Below are 17,804 nucleotides of genomic sequence, written 5' to 3'. Positions count from 1 at the left end.
AATGGTACATTTAATGTAATTTTACGGTAAAATACTGTTAAATTCACAGTTTTTGGAAATGAAAAATAACAATTCATTGTAAAATTTACAGTGAAAAACCGTAAATTGACATTCCCACAATTCCCTGTGTGACACTTCACATTTGATATATTTTTGTTGAAATAACTGTACATTAGGGTTTTATGTTACATTTAATGTTGTTAAATTAATGTTTATTGCATTTTTAAAATTTCATGCATGTTACCATGATGGTGTTTAGTGTGTGTGTGAATGACACTGTGTGCACCTTCTATATGTTAGTGTTGTCCTTCTCAGCTTGTGGAAAATCTGCTTGTGATGAACTTTGATTCATCATGTGACTTTTATCACCACTGTGTTTGGTGACTGTCAGTGTATTATAAAGGTACAAAACAGATATTAGTATTTCATTAGGTTGGTAAATTAACATTATATCAGTTAATGAAATATGTTATTTTACCGTAAATTTAACAGATTTTTTTTTTTTTACGTTGCTACTGTATTTTTTTTACTGTAGAGTTCTGGCAACCACAGCTGCAGGTTTTTTACCGTAAATTTTACTGGGATTTGTTTTACAGTGTAACTATTGTTAACACAAGAAACCTTATTGTAAAGTGTTACCTATAAAACATAAACAATAAAATTATTCTATTAATAATTTTAATATTCTAAATTAGTAAATATATATCATATTAAATATTTACCGGAAAAGGGATTTTCAGTGAAATATAGGAAAATAAATCGCCTTTTAAACCATTATTCTGAACTATTCATTACAAATCAGATATACAACATATGAAATTAATTTACAAATTTTGAAATATAATATTAAAATAAATTGTATTTCATATATATATATATATATATATATATATATATATAAAACACATTTTAGAAAGAAGTCTTTTATGCTCACCAAGGATGCATTTATCTGATAAAAGTAAAGTAATACTGAAATATGTTTACAATTTTTATGCCATAAGAAAATAATTTTTTTGCCATTACAAATGACATAACCAGCAAATTAAAACAAGCGCAAAAGGGGAATACTCACATTCTTGTTTGAAGGTGAAATATTCTGTCAAATGTCTACATTCATGATTTCCTCTCAGTAAAAAGAGCGTCTTTGGGTAGAGGATTTTCAGTGACCAGAGGTACAGAACACACTACAGAGAAAGAGAGAGAAAAAGAGCTGAAACATATGACCACATCTACCATCATCATGCTAATGCAGGCCAGCACAAGGTCGGTGTAGTGTTAATGATATACTTCCAATTACATTACATATGTTATCACATCTACTGTCAGCCCTCATCACCTTCACTGGCTGCCTGAGGCCCAAACCATACATGGGTTTCCTCCTCCTCCTTCACTGCTAATACACACACACTGTTAAGCACAACCAGGCTGGCTAACTCTGATCTCACGTATTTATGCTTTAACAAACAGAAGAAGAATTCTACACCAAAAACAAGGGGAGCTGAGTGATTTAACTGAGCAGTCGGTGTTGAGATGTGTTCGTGGAGCTAATCATGGCCTGCGGTCAAAGATGGCAGAAACTGGACATGTCAAAGAACGTGAATGTCAGAGCACAGCGCTCACGGATGACTGATTCCTCCTCTCTGTTTGAAGCTGGAGGATGATTCCCTGACGTGTGTGACAGAATTGGCAAATCAAAGGAACACTCTAGAGTTACAAGATAACTGGGATGAGATTATCAGTTGTCTGCTTGGTCAAAAGAAACTGCAGGTTATGTTTTCATGTGAGTCCCAAAACCTACCGACTGCCTTGAAAATGGAACGTACATTTTTTGGGGGGAAATTTTAAGATGTGAATGAATGCAGGGAGGAAAATAAATTTTTTCACTGCAGACACTTGCTATTTGTATGTTTATTTTAGTTTATATTTTATTTGATTGTTACTGGCATATTATTTAATTTCTTATCATTCATCATTTTTTGTCAAATGGTGCAAGCCATTACAGTGGTTTGGCATGCTAGAATCCATCAAAAAGCTTATTAAAGGGGTCATGAAGGGTTATATGTTGATGTTTTGACATATAAGAGGTCATTGTACTATAAAAATATCCTGTAAGTTTCAGAACTCAAAACTTCCTCATTGGTCAAAAAACAGCTTTTATTAAAACCAAGCTCCGAAAATGGCTTGCTTTGGATTTTGTCACATTATGACGTAATAATGTGCCTCTGCAGAAGAAAATCAATGCCTATTTCTATATAATTGCATCTTTAGCCCCACTCACTGATTCACACATCATGTAGTAATTATTTAGAGATGCAAACACAGGATTACTCCAGCAACAAAATGAAAGAGATGCCTCTGAGGATTACAAGACATTTTGCAGTGAAAAGTTGTGGAAAAAAACACAGACTTTGCATTGCCATCTTTGTGAATCTAACATTACGACACTTGGATGAACTTTATTTTTAACGAAGTTCCAGACCGTGTCAGTAAGACACTTTATTGATTATTTTTATTTTTTAGAAATGTTTCATATCCAGTTATACATTTTTAATAGTATTTAGCTAAGTATTTATTGAATTAATATTTAGAGGGGACCTATTATTCACCTTTGACTAAGCTATAATAAATGATCTGTGGACTTGTAATGACCAGAGACTTGTAAAATTCGCCCGTTTGGGTGTGAGCAAAAACACGCCATTTTTGTGTCCCTTTATATGCAAATGAGCTGCAGTTCCTGGCCCACTTTCCAGAAGAGGGCGGAGCTTTAACAGCTCACGCTTCGGTTGCTGAACAACAACAAAGCTGGGGAATCTCACACAGCCAAAATAACGATTGTCAGTAACGGTGTTCAGCTTTACATTGTTCAACATGTGTTAAACAGCAACATTACACACTAACTTAAGTTAAAAAAATGAAATCATAATCAAGGACCCCTTTAAATATTTATTTTATTGATATTTATAAATGTTTATTTGCAGTATTAATATTTGTTACAACATTTAGAATTTCGTAGAATTAGTTTATTAAAGGGCACCTATTATGCAAAATTCACTTTTACATGCTGTTTGACCATAAATGTGTGTTGGCAGTGTGTGAGCAAAACCACCCTAGAATGAGAAAAATCCACCCAGTGGTTTTTTTACAATCTCAATAATTCATAAGCACGGTCTCAGAACGCCCTGTTCTAAGATTGCTCTCACTGTGACGTAGAATTGCGCTAAGCCCCACCCACATGGTTTGATTGACAATCTGGTTTTGGCATAGACCCCGCCGTCAGTGATCTGCCAACCATCTCCTAAGAAACATAAGTGTTCTGTTGTGGGATGTAATAATGAACATAGTAGTTTTCACTTACTTCCGACATCAGAGCCACTGAAAACGCAGTGGATGGATTTTATTTACGAAGGAAAGGCGCCACTCAAAATTCCAAAATACATTTATGTTTGCGCGAATCATTTTTTGACTGACTGTTTTGAGAACGAGGGTCAATTCAAAGCAGGTCTTGCTTCAAAGTTAATCCTCAAGTGTGGATTGTTACGTAATGTTCGCGATCCAACGTCACCTCCAGAAGAAGTAAGTGTATTTAATGTTTTTTGAGCAAATAGTCATTTCAGTCGATGTCAGCCAATTCAATAACAAATGCGTCTAAAGTTGTTGTCGTCATCGTAGAATGTCTGTGTATATAATTTAAACCTTGTTTGTATAGTGTGTATCTAACGTACTTAGCAAACGTTATCACAATATTTGTGTTTGTAGTTTCAAAAAATTGCGCGAACGTTATCACAGTGTGTGTGTGTGTGTGTGTGTGTGTGTGTTGCACATCCATAATTGCAAAGGGGACGCGATTAAAACTCTATAAGTACATAAATGTATCAAATAACCATTCAGAGACGTCCTGCTCCATTCTCAATTGTGTTTCTTCTGCCGGAGTCTCTTCATCATCTGGGTCTGATTCCGGTTCAAACATGTACGGCTGAATGCCATACAAAACAGCGAGTCTCTCACTCTCAGCCATTCTGCTTCTACCGAATGTTTATTGCCATAGGTATGCAAGTTACGCCCTCATCCAAAGGCAGGGCGGGGATATGCAGCTCATTTATATTTAAGGTGGTACACACCAAAACAGCTCTTTTTAAAACAGGCCCAAAAAATGACATTTTCAAATGGTTATAATAAATTAACTGTGGGGTATTTTGTGCTGAAACTTCACAAATACATTCTGGGGACACCCAAGACCAATATTACATCTTGTAAAAAGGGGCATAATAGGTGCCCTTTAAATATTTTTACTAATTCAATGCTTTCAGCTAGTGCAGTTTCTCGTTTTAACACCGTTTCACCATATTTAAAAAAATTCTGCGGATCACTACTGAAATGCAGATTCAAACTAGACCTGGAAATTAATCTAAATGACCCAATTATTTCAATCAACGTGATCACAAATCCACGCTGAAACCATGAATAGATGGATGCATACTCTTCTCACCTCGATACTGAAGTAACCCCGGTCCACATAGTCGCCCAGGAAGAGGTATCGTGTCGTGGCTGGAGAGCCGCCCACCTCAAACAGCTTCATCAGGTCGAAAAACTGCCCATGGATGTCACCGCACACTGCATAAAGGAAGAGAAGGCAGTAGAGAAAGAGAGAGAGAGGAGAAAATATTGACTTGCTGAGATGGATGCAAACAGTTTGTTCAATATACAGGATATACAAATGTTAATCCATGCCATAGCTACTAAAATCATCATACTATAACCTCAGCTCTGTGTTGGGTGTAATCCCTTAATGTCAACTCGAACTATAATGAACTGATCGAATTGACAGGAAGCACAATCACAGCTGTGCACACCTGGGGGCGTGAACCTCCTAAGAGCCTATATCCAACAAAGCTGGCCTGAAGATCTATGTTGTTCCTTTAGCAACATAATTCTCTCTCTCTGAGGGAGAGGGAGAGAAATGCAAACTCTTGTTGCCATGGAGACATGAATTTGATGAGAATAAAGAATGAAATAAATGAGGAGTTTGCGTTGGCATGGAGATTCTGCCTAAGCGTTTGCCCCAGAGGCCTCTCAGCCTGTAGTGTGTGTGGGTGTGGCCACGGACAGAGAGGGAAACACACACATTTAAAACCCTCTTAGCTCTTGCATCACATATGAATACCTAGATATGAAGCCCACATCACTGCATGTCATGTAAAGATAGAGGGTCGTGAAATTATAAGCAAGAGTGTTTGTTCTGAGTTTGTGAGGAAGGAATTTCAGTCAGACTCCGGCGCTTGAGGAATCTGATTTTACAGCAAAAGTCCAGATTGTGTGATATGACCTAGTGTAAGTGCGTCACCATGCTTGAGACCTGTGAGAAACTGTGGAGCATCTCGCTTCCTGTTTCTCCCACTTAAAACACCATGACATCGCTCGACAAGCAGTTTTATTTCCTTGTTAATGTACAATTCTGTTCAAGTCTCTTATGCTCATTAAACTTCATTTAATCTAAAATACAGTAAAAATGGTAATTTTACTATTTTCTATTTTCATTTTTTATACATGTAATTCATTTTCATGATGGCAAAGCTGATTTTTCAGTGTCACACGATCCTTCAGAAATCATAAACTGTAGTACTTTTTTTTGCAAGATTGTTTGATGAATAGAAAGTTCAAAAGAGCAGCATTTATTTGAAATAGAAATCTTTTGTAACATTTATTTACTATTTAATGCATAACTGCTGAATAAAAGTATTAATTTCTTTAAATAAAAAATAAAAAAAACAGACTGACTGACACCAAACTTTTGAACAAAAGTGTATGTCCTATTGAAACAGGAAGGCAATACATAAAAACAGGGATGTGCAAAACATACAATATTTTCAAAATCGACTAGTAAATGGATTGCTTATGGAAGCTTGTTTCCACCATGAAAAAAAAAAAGGTAATTGCGATTTTTTTTATCTCACAATACTGACTTTTTTCTAAGAATTGCGAGCTATAAAGTCAGAATTGTGTGATATAAAGTCAGAATTGCGAGTTAAAAAGTCAGAATTGTGAGTTATAAAGTCAGAATTGCGAGTTAAAAAGTCAGAATTGTGAGTTATAAAGTCAGAATTGTGAGTTATAAAGTCAGAATTGTGAGTTATAAAGTCAGAATTGTGAGTTATAAAGTCAGAATTGTGAGTTATAAAGTCAGAATTGCGAGTTAAAAAGTCAGAATTGTGAGTTATAAAGTCAGAATTGTGAGTTATAAAGTCAGAATTGTGAGTTATAAAGTCAGAATTGCAAAATATAAACTCGCAATTCTGACTTTATAACTCGCAATTGCGGGAAAGTCAGAATTGAGACTATATCTCGCAATTCTGACTTTATAACATGCAATTCTGACTGTAACTTACAATTGTGAGTTTACATCTCACATTTCTAAGAAAAAAAAAAGAAATGTGAGATATTAACTCGCAATTGCGAGAAAAAAAGTCAGAATTGTGAAATAAAAAGTCGCAAATTACCCTTTCGACAGGAGTTTGATTGACAGGCGATCTAACCAAACATAACGCAGAATCCGCCAGTATGTCTGACGAAGCAGTCGGGGGAGTTAGTAGATTAACTTCGGTGAACTTGAAAAATGGTGTGTACTGACATTTTTCCACGGTTGAAACAACATTCCTTCTGATGTTTATTCATGTGTATTTTAAGCTATAAATTAACTAGTATGAAGACATGATCGGTTCAGGAGCCACTTGAACTGAGGCACTACATGTCAGGACACATTATAGCCACAAAACATTATTTATTGATATAAAAGTTACAAAATTTGAAATTTGAGACTTTTTTTCATATCAAAAGTAACCTGCTCTGTCTTGTCTGTCGACACATTGTCAGTATCCTCTTGGCTCCGTGGTGTATTTTTCACTGCGTGAGAACATGATGTGTGGTGAGAGATCGGCATGGCTTGTCGGACATAGCAACGGTAACTAAAGGGGGTGGATCTTTGTCAACGGTCAATTACCAGACCCCATTTGAACCTGCTCCTTATGGGCTGTTTAGACGTATTCAAAACAGCTAAAGAGAGTACAAGGGCAAATCTCATTCTAGTGACAATTTGATTGGACAAAATGTATGAAGTGCAGGATGAGTAATATTTTTGACTTGCTTTCCAAGAAGAAAGACACTTTTAGCATGAAAGAGAAATTGCAGTCATCTTTTCTTCTCTATCCTGACTTATATCCAAGTGCAATGGCTTCTCAAATGAGAGACAAATCAGTGCAACGTGACTTTGTCCATGAGGAATTGATTGGATTGTTATCGTTTGCTAATTGCTGCGATCTCATATGAGTGAAAAATTGCTGGAAGCAAGGGAAAATTAATGATTTTGATTAAAAATGACAAGAACACTTGAATTTTTAACAAACAATGATGTGCATGGATAATAAACATTGCAATATTCCATTAAAAAATAAGACAATTTGGATTTGATCTGCTAAAAGTGAAATTTGTCATCATGTAGGAGTACACTAGCATACTGATAAAGCTAACAGATAAAGTTTAATTTTGATTTCATGAGTATTTTAATCAACTTTACAGGCCTTAAAGGGTTAGTTCACCTAAAAATGAAATTCCATCATTAATTACTCACCCTCACGTTGTTCCACACCTTTAAGACCTTCGTTCATCTTCGGAACACAAATTAAGATATTTTTGATGAAATCAAGAGTTTTTTTTAGCCCCCATTAGAAAGCAACAAAATTACCACATTCATAACATTAAGGTTGACCCACTGTAGTCACATGTAGACTATTTTAACGATGTTTTTACAAATTTCCTGGACCTTGAATAACGGTAATTACGTTGCTTTCAATGGGAGATAAAAAAAAAACTCATTTGAATTTCATCAAAAATATCTTAATTTGTGTTCCGAAGATGAACCAAGGTCTTACAGGTGTGAAACGGCACGAGGGTGAGTAATTAATGACATTAATTTTTGGGTGAACTAACCCTTTAACAAGCATTCAGGTTTCAAGCTTAACAAATATATCATGTTGGCCTCCTTTTCTTATAATGCTAAATCAATACAGTGACACAAGCATTCTGTCAGGCTCTACCCAAACAGCTCCTTCACTTCCAGATCGATGCCCAAATCAATAGATCCATTCTCAAAACAACCATTTATTTAGCCTTAAACGTCTCAAGGGAAGCGGCTTAAATTAAGATTCCTAATGTCAAATGAATTAGTGGACTTATCTGTTCTAAATCATACAGCAGCCGCAAGCAGTCCACCGAGTCTGACATACATGCAAAATGGGCCATTAACATGAACCATTAACGCACATTATAGACCAAAAGCCCTAGAAGTAATCAAGCACTGCAGTGTAGTCAGGAAAAACGAAAGCCTCTAGAGGAAATGATGTCGAGAATGGCTAAAGGGACCATTTTCTGGAAGGCCGGGGCCACGAGGGCAGCAGTTAGCGCTGTTTCTCTCACTTTTTTTCTGCAGGAGCAGGATTGATGAATGACAGCGAGGTGACAAGTTGAACTCTCTCGCTTATCTGCACACGCTCGCTCCTCCACAAACTGGTAGAGAGATTCTTCCGCCCCTTGTATTCAGCTGTTCCCACACCAGCCTTCTTGTGCTGTGCTTTTTCCCTTCTCTCACCCTGCCTCCTCTACTGCACCCAAAGCATCGATAAAAACAAGATGCATTGTGGGAAACGGTGCACGACACCATTTGATTTTGCCTCAAATGAGATGTTACAAATCGAGTCATTAAAAACTTGATTCATGTTGGTTTAGCTTAAAGGAACACTCCACTTTTTTTGAAAATAGGCTCATTTTCCAACTCCCCTAGAGTTAAACAGTTGAGTTTTACCGTTTTCGAATCCATTCAGCCGATCTCCGGTTCTGGCGGTACCACTTTTAGCATTGCTTAGCATAGTTCATTGAATCTGATTAAACCGTTAGCATTGCGCTTAAAAATGACCAAAGAGTTTTGATATTTTTCCTATTTAAAACTTGACTCTTCTGTAGTTAAATCGTGTACTAAGACCGACGGAAAATAAAAAGTTGTGTTTTTCTAGGCTGATATGGCTAGGAACTATACTCTCATTCAGGCGGTCTTAGTACACGATGTAACTACAGAAGAGTCAAGTTACCGCCAGAACCGGAGATCGGCTGAATGGATTCGAAAACGGTAAAACTCAACTGTTTAACTCTAGGGGAGTTGGAAAATTAGCCTATTTTCAAAAAAAGTGGAGTGTTCCTTTAAAAAAGTAAGTTACCTGGTTGCCTTCAAATTTTGAGTTCATTGAAATTAAAAATTTGAGTCAATACAATGAAGGCGATTGATTTAAAGGTGCCCTAGATTCAAAAAATGTATTTATCTGGGCATAGTTGAATAACAAGAGTTCAGTACATGGAAAAGACATACAGTGAGCCTCAAACTCCATTGTTTCCTCCTTCTTATATAAATCTCATTTGTTTAAACGACCTCTGAAGAACAGGTGAATCTCAACATAACACAGACTGTTACGTAACAGTCGGGGTGTACGCCCCAATATTTGCATAATGCCAGCCCATGATGTTCCCAACATTATAAAAAGGCATTAGACAAGGGCAGCCAGTTAACGTCTGGAGCTGCACACAGCTGAATCATCAGACTAGGTAAGCGAGTACAACAGCGAAAAATGGCAGATGGAGCAATAATAACTGACATGATCCATGATATCATATTTTTACTGATATTTGTAAATTGTCTTTCTAAATGTTTCTTTAGCATGTTGTTAATGTACTGTTAAATGTGGTTAAAGTTACCATCGTTTCTTACTGTATTCACGGAGACAAGAGCCGTCGTTATTTTCATTATTAAACACTTGCAGTCTGTATAATTCATAAACACAACTTCATTCTTTATAAATCTCTCCAACAGTGTAGCGTTAGCCGTTAGCCACGGAGGACAGCCTCAAATTCACTCAGAATAAACTTTTAACATCCAAATAAATACTTTACTCCCATAATTCGAAGCATGCATGCAGCATGCATGACGAACATCTTGTAAAGATCCATTTGAGGGTTATATTAGCTGTGTGAACTTTGTAAATGCGCTGTAATATAGTCGACAGCTCGTGTGGCAGGAAGCTCGCGTCTTAAAGGGGCGGCGCCGAGTGTAAATCAGTGCATTGTTAATGGTGCCCCAAAATAGGCAGTTAAAAAAATGAATTTAAAAAAAATCTATGGGGTATTTTGAGCTGAAACTTCACAGACACATTCAGGAGACACCTTAGACTTATATTACATCTTGTGAAAGAACGTTCTTGGGCACCTTTAATATTAAAGTTATCTGAACCACATTAATTAAGTTGATTTGACAAAAAAAAAAAAAAAAAATATTTACAGTGTTGGTGCCTGGTTTACTCCTGACGACTTCAAACCTGCTCATCTGGCAGAGCTCTGCTGCGCTCTGAAATTCCTGTAGTTAAAGACTTTGTAGATATGGATAGGTTTATATAATCCAAAACGGGGGGTGGGTGGGAAATGCAGATATGCCCAGTCACGTTGCAGCATCAGAGCTGCATAATGCATGGGCAAGTCAGATGCGCCCAGGCTGTGTTAGTAAATGGCGTTTACTGTATATAAATGAGCGGATCCTGCATATTGAGACGTTACATTATGCATGAAGAGGTATATGAATTGTGCATGAAAATGATCTCGGGTCCTGGTGTTAAGTGCTTCTGTTTAAACAAAACGGCTGGTTCGCCGAGCCGATTTTAACTGTGCTTGAGGAGAAACAGGTATCAAATGTGCAATTAACATGCTTGTTCACATTCCCGGGTCACGTGCCACCCGAGCACATGAGGAGAAGAATGTGGATGGAATCCGATGTGTGTCACGGTGATCACCGAATGCCGTTTCACTCTGTCCTCCTTTACTCCTGATATCTGATCAGTCCAACAGATCACACCTCTGTTCATCTACTCTTCTCTCCTCTCATGCTTTCATTCATGTTCATTTTCTTTCTACTTTTCTCCCGTCTCCTTTCATCTGCTTTTCTTCTCTAGTCTCTCATATGTTCCCATCTGTTCATTTCCCCTCCTCTTTTTTTTTTTTTTTTTTTTTTTACATTTTTCCACTCATTTCTTCACCTCTTCTCCTCCACACATCTGCTCCTCTTCTGTAATCTGCTTATCTCCTCTCCTTTCCTCTCCTCTCATATCATCATCTTATTGATTCATCTCCTCTGTTCTCATCTATTCACCTCCTCTCCTCTGTTCTTCTCCGCTCATCTGCTCCTTCTATCTCATCTGTTCCTCTTTTGTCATCTATTCACCTCCTCTCCTCTGTTCTGCTTCCTCTTCTTTTCACTGTTTTCTCCTCTTCATCTGCTTTTTTCCTCCTCACATCTTTTCCTCTTTTATAATCTGCTTATCTCCTCTCCTTTCCTCTCCTTTCTCATATCATCATCTCATTGATTCATCTCTTCTGTTCTCTGGTCCTATGTCATCTATTCACCTCCTCTCCTCCCACTGTTCATCTCCTTTTCTCCTCTCATCTGCTCCTTCTATCTCATTGGTTCATCTCCTTTCCTCCCTTTATTTGACTCCTCTTTCTTCTTCTCTCCTCGCTCATATCCTCCAATCTGTTCACTTCCCTTCCTCTTTTCTCTCTATCTATCCTCTCATTTCTTCATCTCTTTTCCTCTCTCCTCCTCATCTGCTCTTCTCCTCCTCACATCTGCTCCTCTTCTGTAATCTGCTTATCTCCTCTCCTTTCCTCTCCTCTCATTGATTCATCTCCTCTGTTCTCTCCTCTTTTGTCATCTATTCACCTCCTCTCCTCCGTTCTTCTCCCCTTTTTCTCCTCTCATCTGCTCCTTCTATCTCATCTGTTCATCTCCTTTCCTGCCTTTAATTGTTTGACTCATCTTTCTTCTTCTCTCCTCACTCATATCCAATCTGTTCACTTCCCTTCCTCTTTTCTCTCCCTCTCCTCTCATTTCTTCATCTCTATTCCTCTCTCCTCCTCATCTGCTCTTCTCCTCCTCCTCACATCTGCTCTTCTTCAGTAATCTGCTTATCTATCATCATCACATTGATTCATCTTCTCTGTTCTCTCCTCTTTTGTCATCTATTCACCTCCTCTCCTCTGTTCTGCTTCCTCTTCTCACTGTTCATCTCCCCTTTTTCTCCTCTTTATCTGCTTTTTTCCTCCTCACATCTTTTCCTCTTTTATAATCTGCTTATCCCCTCTCCTTTCCTCTCCTCTCTCATATCATCATCTTATTGATTCATCTCCTCTGTTCTCTCCTCATTTATCATCTATTCACCTCCTCTCCTCTGTTCATCTCTCCTTTTTTAGTCTATTCACCTCATCTTCTCTCCTGTTCTTCTTCTTCTTCTCTCACTGTTCATCTCCTCTTCATCTGCTCTTCTCCTCCTCACATCTGCTCCTCTTCTGTAATCTGCTTATCTCCTTTCCTTTCCTCTCCTCTCATATCATCATCTCATTGATTCATCTCCTCTGTTCTCTCCTCTTTTATCATCTATTCACCTCCTCTCCTCTGTTCTTCTCCCCTTTTTCTCCTCTCATCTGCTCCTTCTATCTCACCTGTTCATCTCCTTCCCTCCCTTTATTTGTTTGACTCCTCTCTTTCTTCTTCTCTCCTCACTCATATCCTCCCATCTGTTCATTTCCCCTCCTCTTTTTTCCATTTCTCCTCTCATTTCCTCATCTCTATTCTTCTCTCCTCCTCATCTGCTCGTCTCCTCCTTTATAATCTGCTTATCTCCTCTCCTTTCCTCTCCTCTCTCATCTCCTCTGTTCCCTCCTCCTTTGTTATTTATTCACCTCCTCTCCTCACTGTTCATCTCCCCTTTTTCTCCTCTCATCTGCTCCTTCTATCTCATCTGTTCAGCTCCTTTCCTCCCTTCATTTGTTTGACTCTTCTTCTTTCTTCTCTCCTCACTCATATCCTCCCATCTGTTAATTTCCCCTCCTCTTTTTTCCATTTCTCTTCTCATTTCTTCATCTCTTTTTCTCTCTCCTCCTCACATCTGCTCCTCTTCAGTAATCTGCTTATCTATCATCATATCACTGATTTATCTTCTCTGTTCTCTCCTCTTTTGTTACCTATTCACCTCCTCTCCTCTGTTCTTCTTCCTCTTCTCTTACTGTTCTTCTCCCCTTTTTCTCCTCTTCATCTGCTCATCTCCTCCTCACATCTCCTCTCCTTTCCTCTCCACTCTCATATCATCTCATTGATTTGTCATCTATTCACTTCCTCTCCTCTGTTCTTCTTCCTCTCCTCTCACTGTTCTTCTACCTTTTCTCCACTCATCTGCTCCTTCTGTCTCAACTTTTCATCTCCTTTCCTCCCTTCATTTGTTCGATTCCTCTCAACTTTCTTCGCTCATGTGCTCCAATCTGTTCACTTCCATTCCTCTTTTCTCTCCATCTCTCCTCTCATTTCATCATCTCTTTTCCTCTCTCCTCTGCTTTTTTTCCTCCTCACATCTGCTCCTCTTTTATAATCTGCTTATCTCCTTTCCTTTCCTCTCCTCTCATATCATCATCTCATTGATTCATCTCCTCTGTTCTCTCCTCTTTTGTCATCTATTAATCCGGTTCTTTCTTCTCTCCTCTGTTCATCTCCCCATTTTCTCCTCTCATCTGCTCCTTCTATCACATCTGTTCATCTCCTTTCCTCCCTTCATTTGTTTGACTCCTCTAATTTTTCTTCTTCTCTCCTCAGTCATATTCTCCCATCTGTTAATTTCCCCTCCTCTTTTTTCCATTTCTCTCCCCTCATTTCTTCATCTCCTTTTCTCTCCTCCTCTACTGTAATCTGCTTATCTCATTTCCCTTCTTTCTCATTTCCCTTCCTTCTCCCCTCTCAAATCATCATCTTATACGTTCATCTCTTTCCTCTCCCTTCTTTTCGTTTTGTAACCCATCCTTTCCTCTCCTGGAGATGAACAGGATCACATCTATTCATCCCCTCTCCTTTCACCTCTCCTCCACTTACCTCTATTAATCTCCTCTACTTTGTTCCTCTCTCTCCTCACACTGTTCATGTCCTCTTTTCTCCTTTCATCTGCTCCTTGTGTCTCATCTGTTCATCTCCATTCCTCCTTTCATTTGTTTGATTCCTCTCATCATTCTCCTTTCATCCACTCCTATTTCTCCTCTCTCATATCCTCTCATCTGTTCATTTCCTCTAATCTTTTATCTCCTTCTGTCATTTCTTCATCTCCTGTTTATTTTATCTGCCTTTTCTCCTCTCCTCTGTTCATCTTATTCTCCCATCTGTTTCTCCTCTCCGCATATCTGTTCACCTCATATCCTTTCCTCTTGTCCTCATCTTTTCACTGAAAAAAAGGATTTTCATGATTTGTTATCGCAACATTTTTTCTTGTGTCAAATCAACTTAAATAATTAACGTGATTCGGAGAACATAATATTTCGAGTTTCTGTTGATTAAATCAATCGCCTTCATTGTATTAACTCAAATTTTTAATTTCAATGAACTCAAAATTTTAAGGCAACCAGGAAACTTACTTTTTTAAGTTAAACCAACAATTCTTTCATACAGTGCCTATTCACTCTCATCTTCTCCTCTTATACTCCCATCTGTCCATTTTCTCTCCTTTTCTCATTGTATCTCTTCTTTAATTTTCTTCCCATCCTTCCATCTGTTAATTCCCTTCTCCACTCCTTATTGCCTCTCAACTGTTCTTCTCCTCCTTCCCTCGCTCCTCTCATTTGCTCCTCTCCAGTCATCTGCCTTCCATCATATCATGTTCATCTCCTTTATCTCCCTCCTTCCATTAACCTCTCCCAGAATTTCTTTGATGTATCCTGTCCCCTCTCATCTGTTCATCTCCTCCCTTTTCTCATACACTCTCTTTAGGTTTCTCTTTTCACCTCCTCTGACCTCTTATTCTCCCATCTATTTATCTCCCCTCTGCTCATCTGTTCATCTCATCCACCTCATTTATTCATCTCCTCTCCTTTCTCATTTTCTCACATCTATGCAGCCCCTTTCCTCTCTTCGTCTCCTCTCCTCTTCCCCCTAATCTGCTACTCCTATTCTCCCACCTGTTCAACTCCTTCAACTCTCATCTTCTTCTGTTGATCTCTTCTTCACCTCACTTCATTCTTCATCCTTTCTTCTCCCTTCTCAAATCATCATCTCACATGTTCATCTCTTTTTCTCTCCACTACTTTCAACTTTTCACCTCCTCTTCTGGACAGGAACAATTCATCTTCTCCCCTCTCATCTATTGATATCTCTCTTTTGCCGTCACCCACTCTCCATCTCCTCTGCTCTCTCACTGCTCCTATTATTCTCCTATCTGTTCATCTCCCATTTCTCCCCACCTCTATTCTCTTCTCTCATCTGCTCCTCTTATTCTCCCATATGTTCATCTCCTCTTCTCTTTCCTCCACTTTTCTCATCTTTTTATCTTCTATTCATATCCTCTCCTCTCCTCTTCTCCTCATCCTCTCCTCTCCATTATGTAAGCTGGACTTAATGAGCGAGCAGCAAGCAGCACAAATCATTCTCAGCATAAATGAATGGGCCTGAACCACCACTCTCTCTTTCTCTGTGTGTGTGTGTGTGTGTATCTGTGTGATTGTGTAAGCAGTCTTGATTAACAATAGCATGAGGTGATGACCATACAGCTGGGTGAAGGTAGTGACAAACAGCAGCAGATATGTCTTTGTTTGCCATTATGTTGCATCACAAAGGAAGCGGATCTACTGACAATGATGGGTCCTCGTGTACACTGTGCCTCCTGCATATTTCATATCCCTTTGATATTAATAATAGACAATCGGCAGGCATAAACTTCACTTGGCCTAATTTTGGCTGATCTGGGCAAATATTCTGAGCTCAGGGACAGACATCACACAACCAAGCACACACACACACACACACACAGTAAACTGTAAATGGTGATAATTGTAAGTATCTCTCTTCATGTGTGGCAGTGACTGTGCAGTGCTGAGTGTGGAGGGGGGAGATGCTTATTCTCACATCACCCACTGCAGGCACACAGGGTGCAAGCAGAACTGGATGATGGGAAGAGATTTAGAGAGAGAGAGAGAAAGATAATATTGAGCTGTTAGATGCAGATGACTCAGAGGTGTAGGTGTGTTCTGCAGCAGAGAACCACACACTCTCTCTCTTTATCTCTCTCTCTCTCGCTCTGTAGGTCGCTCTGATCAACTGATGGATTTTAACAGCTGCACTGTACCAGACAAATCTAAGTGCACCGTGGAATTGAACTCTTCCTGTGAGACTGCGACTGAACCGGAGTGAACTCAAATGCTTTGTGCCTTTAAACACAGCAGTGAGCGACTCTTGATGCTCCGAAGCTTGTGACCGTGTGACTTTTTCAGCTGCCAAAAACAGCCTTTGGTGCAGTGATTTTAACACAAGTTGTTTCAATTTTGCAGCCCTCCACACTTTTTTATACAATCAGTAATTCAAGATATATTCTTCGAAACAAAACATTAGAAACTTTAAAATGTCGCATCTCAGGTAGGCTCAATGTATCTTTTTTTTTTAAAGGAATTTTATATCCTTACACTAGAAAACAAAACAAAAATACTAGGGGTGTAACAATATATCATGTCACAATATAAAAATGCAACTATATCGTATCATGGATAGTTCAAGAAGTTTACAGTTTTACTGTCAGTACTACATTAAACTACTATATTATATATATTATATATATATATATATATATATATATATATATATATATATATATATATATATATATATATATATATATATATATATATATATATATATATATATATATATATACAGTACAGTCCAAAAGTTTGGAACGATTTTTAATGTTTTTAAAAGAAGTTTTGTCTGCTCACCAAGGCTACATTTATTTAATTAAAAATACAGTAAAAAACAGTAATATTGTGAAATATTATTACAATTTAAAATAACTGTGTACTATTTAAATATATTTGACAAAGTAATTTATTCCTGTGATGCAAAGCTGAATTTTCAGCATCATTACTCCAGTCTTCAGTGTCACATGGTCCTTCAGAAATCATTCTAATATGCTGATTTGCTGCTCAATAAACATTTATGATTATTTTCAATGTTGAAAACAGTTGTGTACTTTTTTTTTAGAAAGTTCAAAAGAACAGCATTTATCTGAAATACAAAGCTTCTGTAGCATTATACACTACCGTTCAAAAGTTTGGGGTCAGTAAGAATTTATTTTTCTGAAAAGAATTTAAAGAAATGAATACTTTTATTCAGCAAGGATGCATTAAATCAATCAAAAGTGGCAGAAAAGACATTTATAATGTTACAAAAGATTAGATTTCAGATAAACACTGTTCTTTTGAACTTTCTATTCATCAAATAATCCTGAAAAAAAATATTGTACACAAATATTTTGTACAATTGTACACATTAAATGTTTCTTGAGCAGCAGATCAGCATATTAGAATGATTTCTAAAGGATCATGTGACACTGAAGACTGGAGTAATGATGCTGAAAATTCAGCTTTGCCAACACAAGAATAAATTACATTGTGAAATATATTCAAATAGAAAACAGTTATTTAAAATTGTAATAATATTTCACAATATTACTGTTTTTACTGTATTTTTAATTAAATAAATGTAGCCTTGGTGAGCAGACGAAACTTCTTTTAAAAACATTAAAAATCTTAGTGGTTCCAAACTTTTGGACTGTACTGTATATTCAGATGCAAAAGCCTCTAAGTGCCGTCTGAAATGTTCTTCTAAACAAGCATTTTTATCAAGCTCGTATGTTTAGGTT

General features: G+C 37.6%; 1 protein-coding gene across 1 annotated transcript in view; it reads right to left on the bottom strand.

Annotated features, from left to right (window-relative positions):
• ppp3ca (protein phosphatase 3, catalytic subunit, alpha isozyme) overlaps nucleotides 1-17,804 on the bottom strand; it is a 67,700-nt gene that overhangs the window by 22,142 nt on the left and 27,754 nt on the right. Inside the window, exons 3-4 of the mRNA XM_067375686.1 lie at nucleotides 4,487-4,611; nucleotides 1,073-1,184 (exon numbers count right to left, since the gene is read on the bottom strand). Coding sequence (XP_067231787.1) covers nucleotides 1,073-1,184; nucleotides 4,487-4,611 — 237 coding nt within the window. The remainder of the gene's footprint in view (nucleotides 1-1,072; nucleotides 1,185-4,486; nucleotides 4,612-17,804) is intronic.

This window comes from Chanodichthys erythropterus, chromosome 22 (assembly GCF_024489055.1).
Source record: "Chanodichthys erythropterus isolate Z2021 chromosome 22, ASM2448905v1, whole genome shotgun sequence".
In the NCBI taxonomy this organism is placed as follows: Eukaryota; Metazoa; Chordata; class Actinopteri; order Cypriniformes; family Xenocyprididae; genus Chanodichthys; species Chanodichthys erythropterus.
This window is presented reverse-complemented; position numbering and strand designations above follow the sequence as displayed.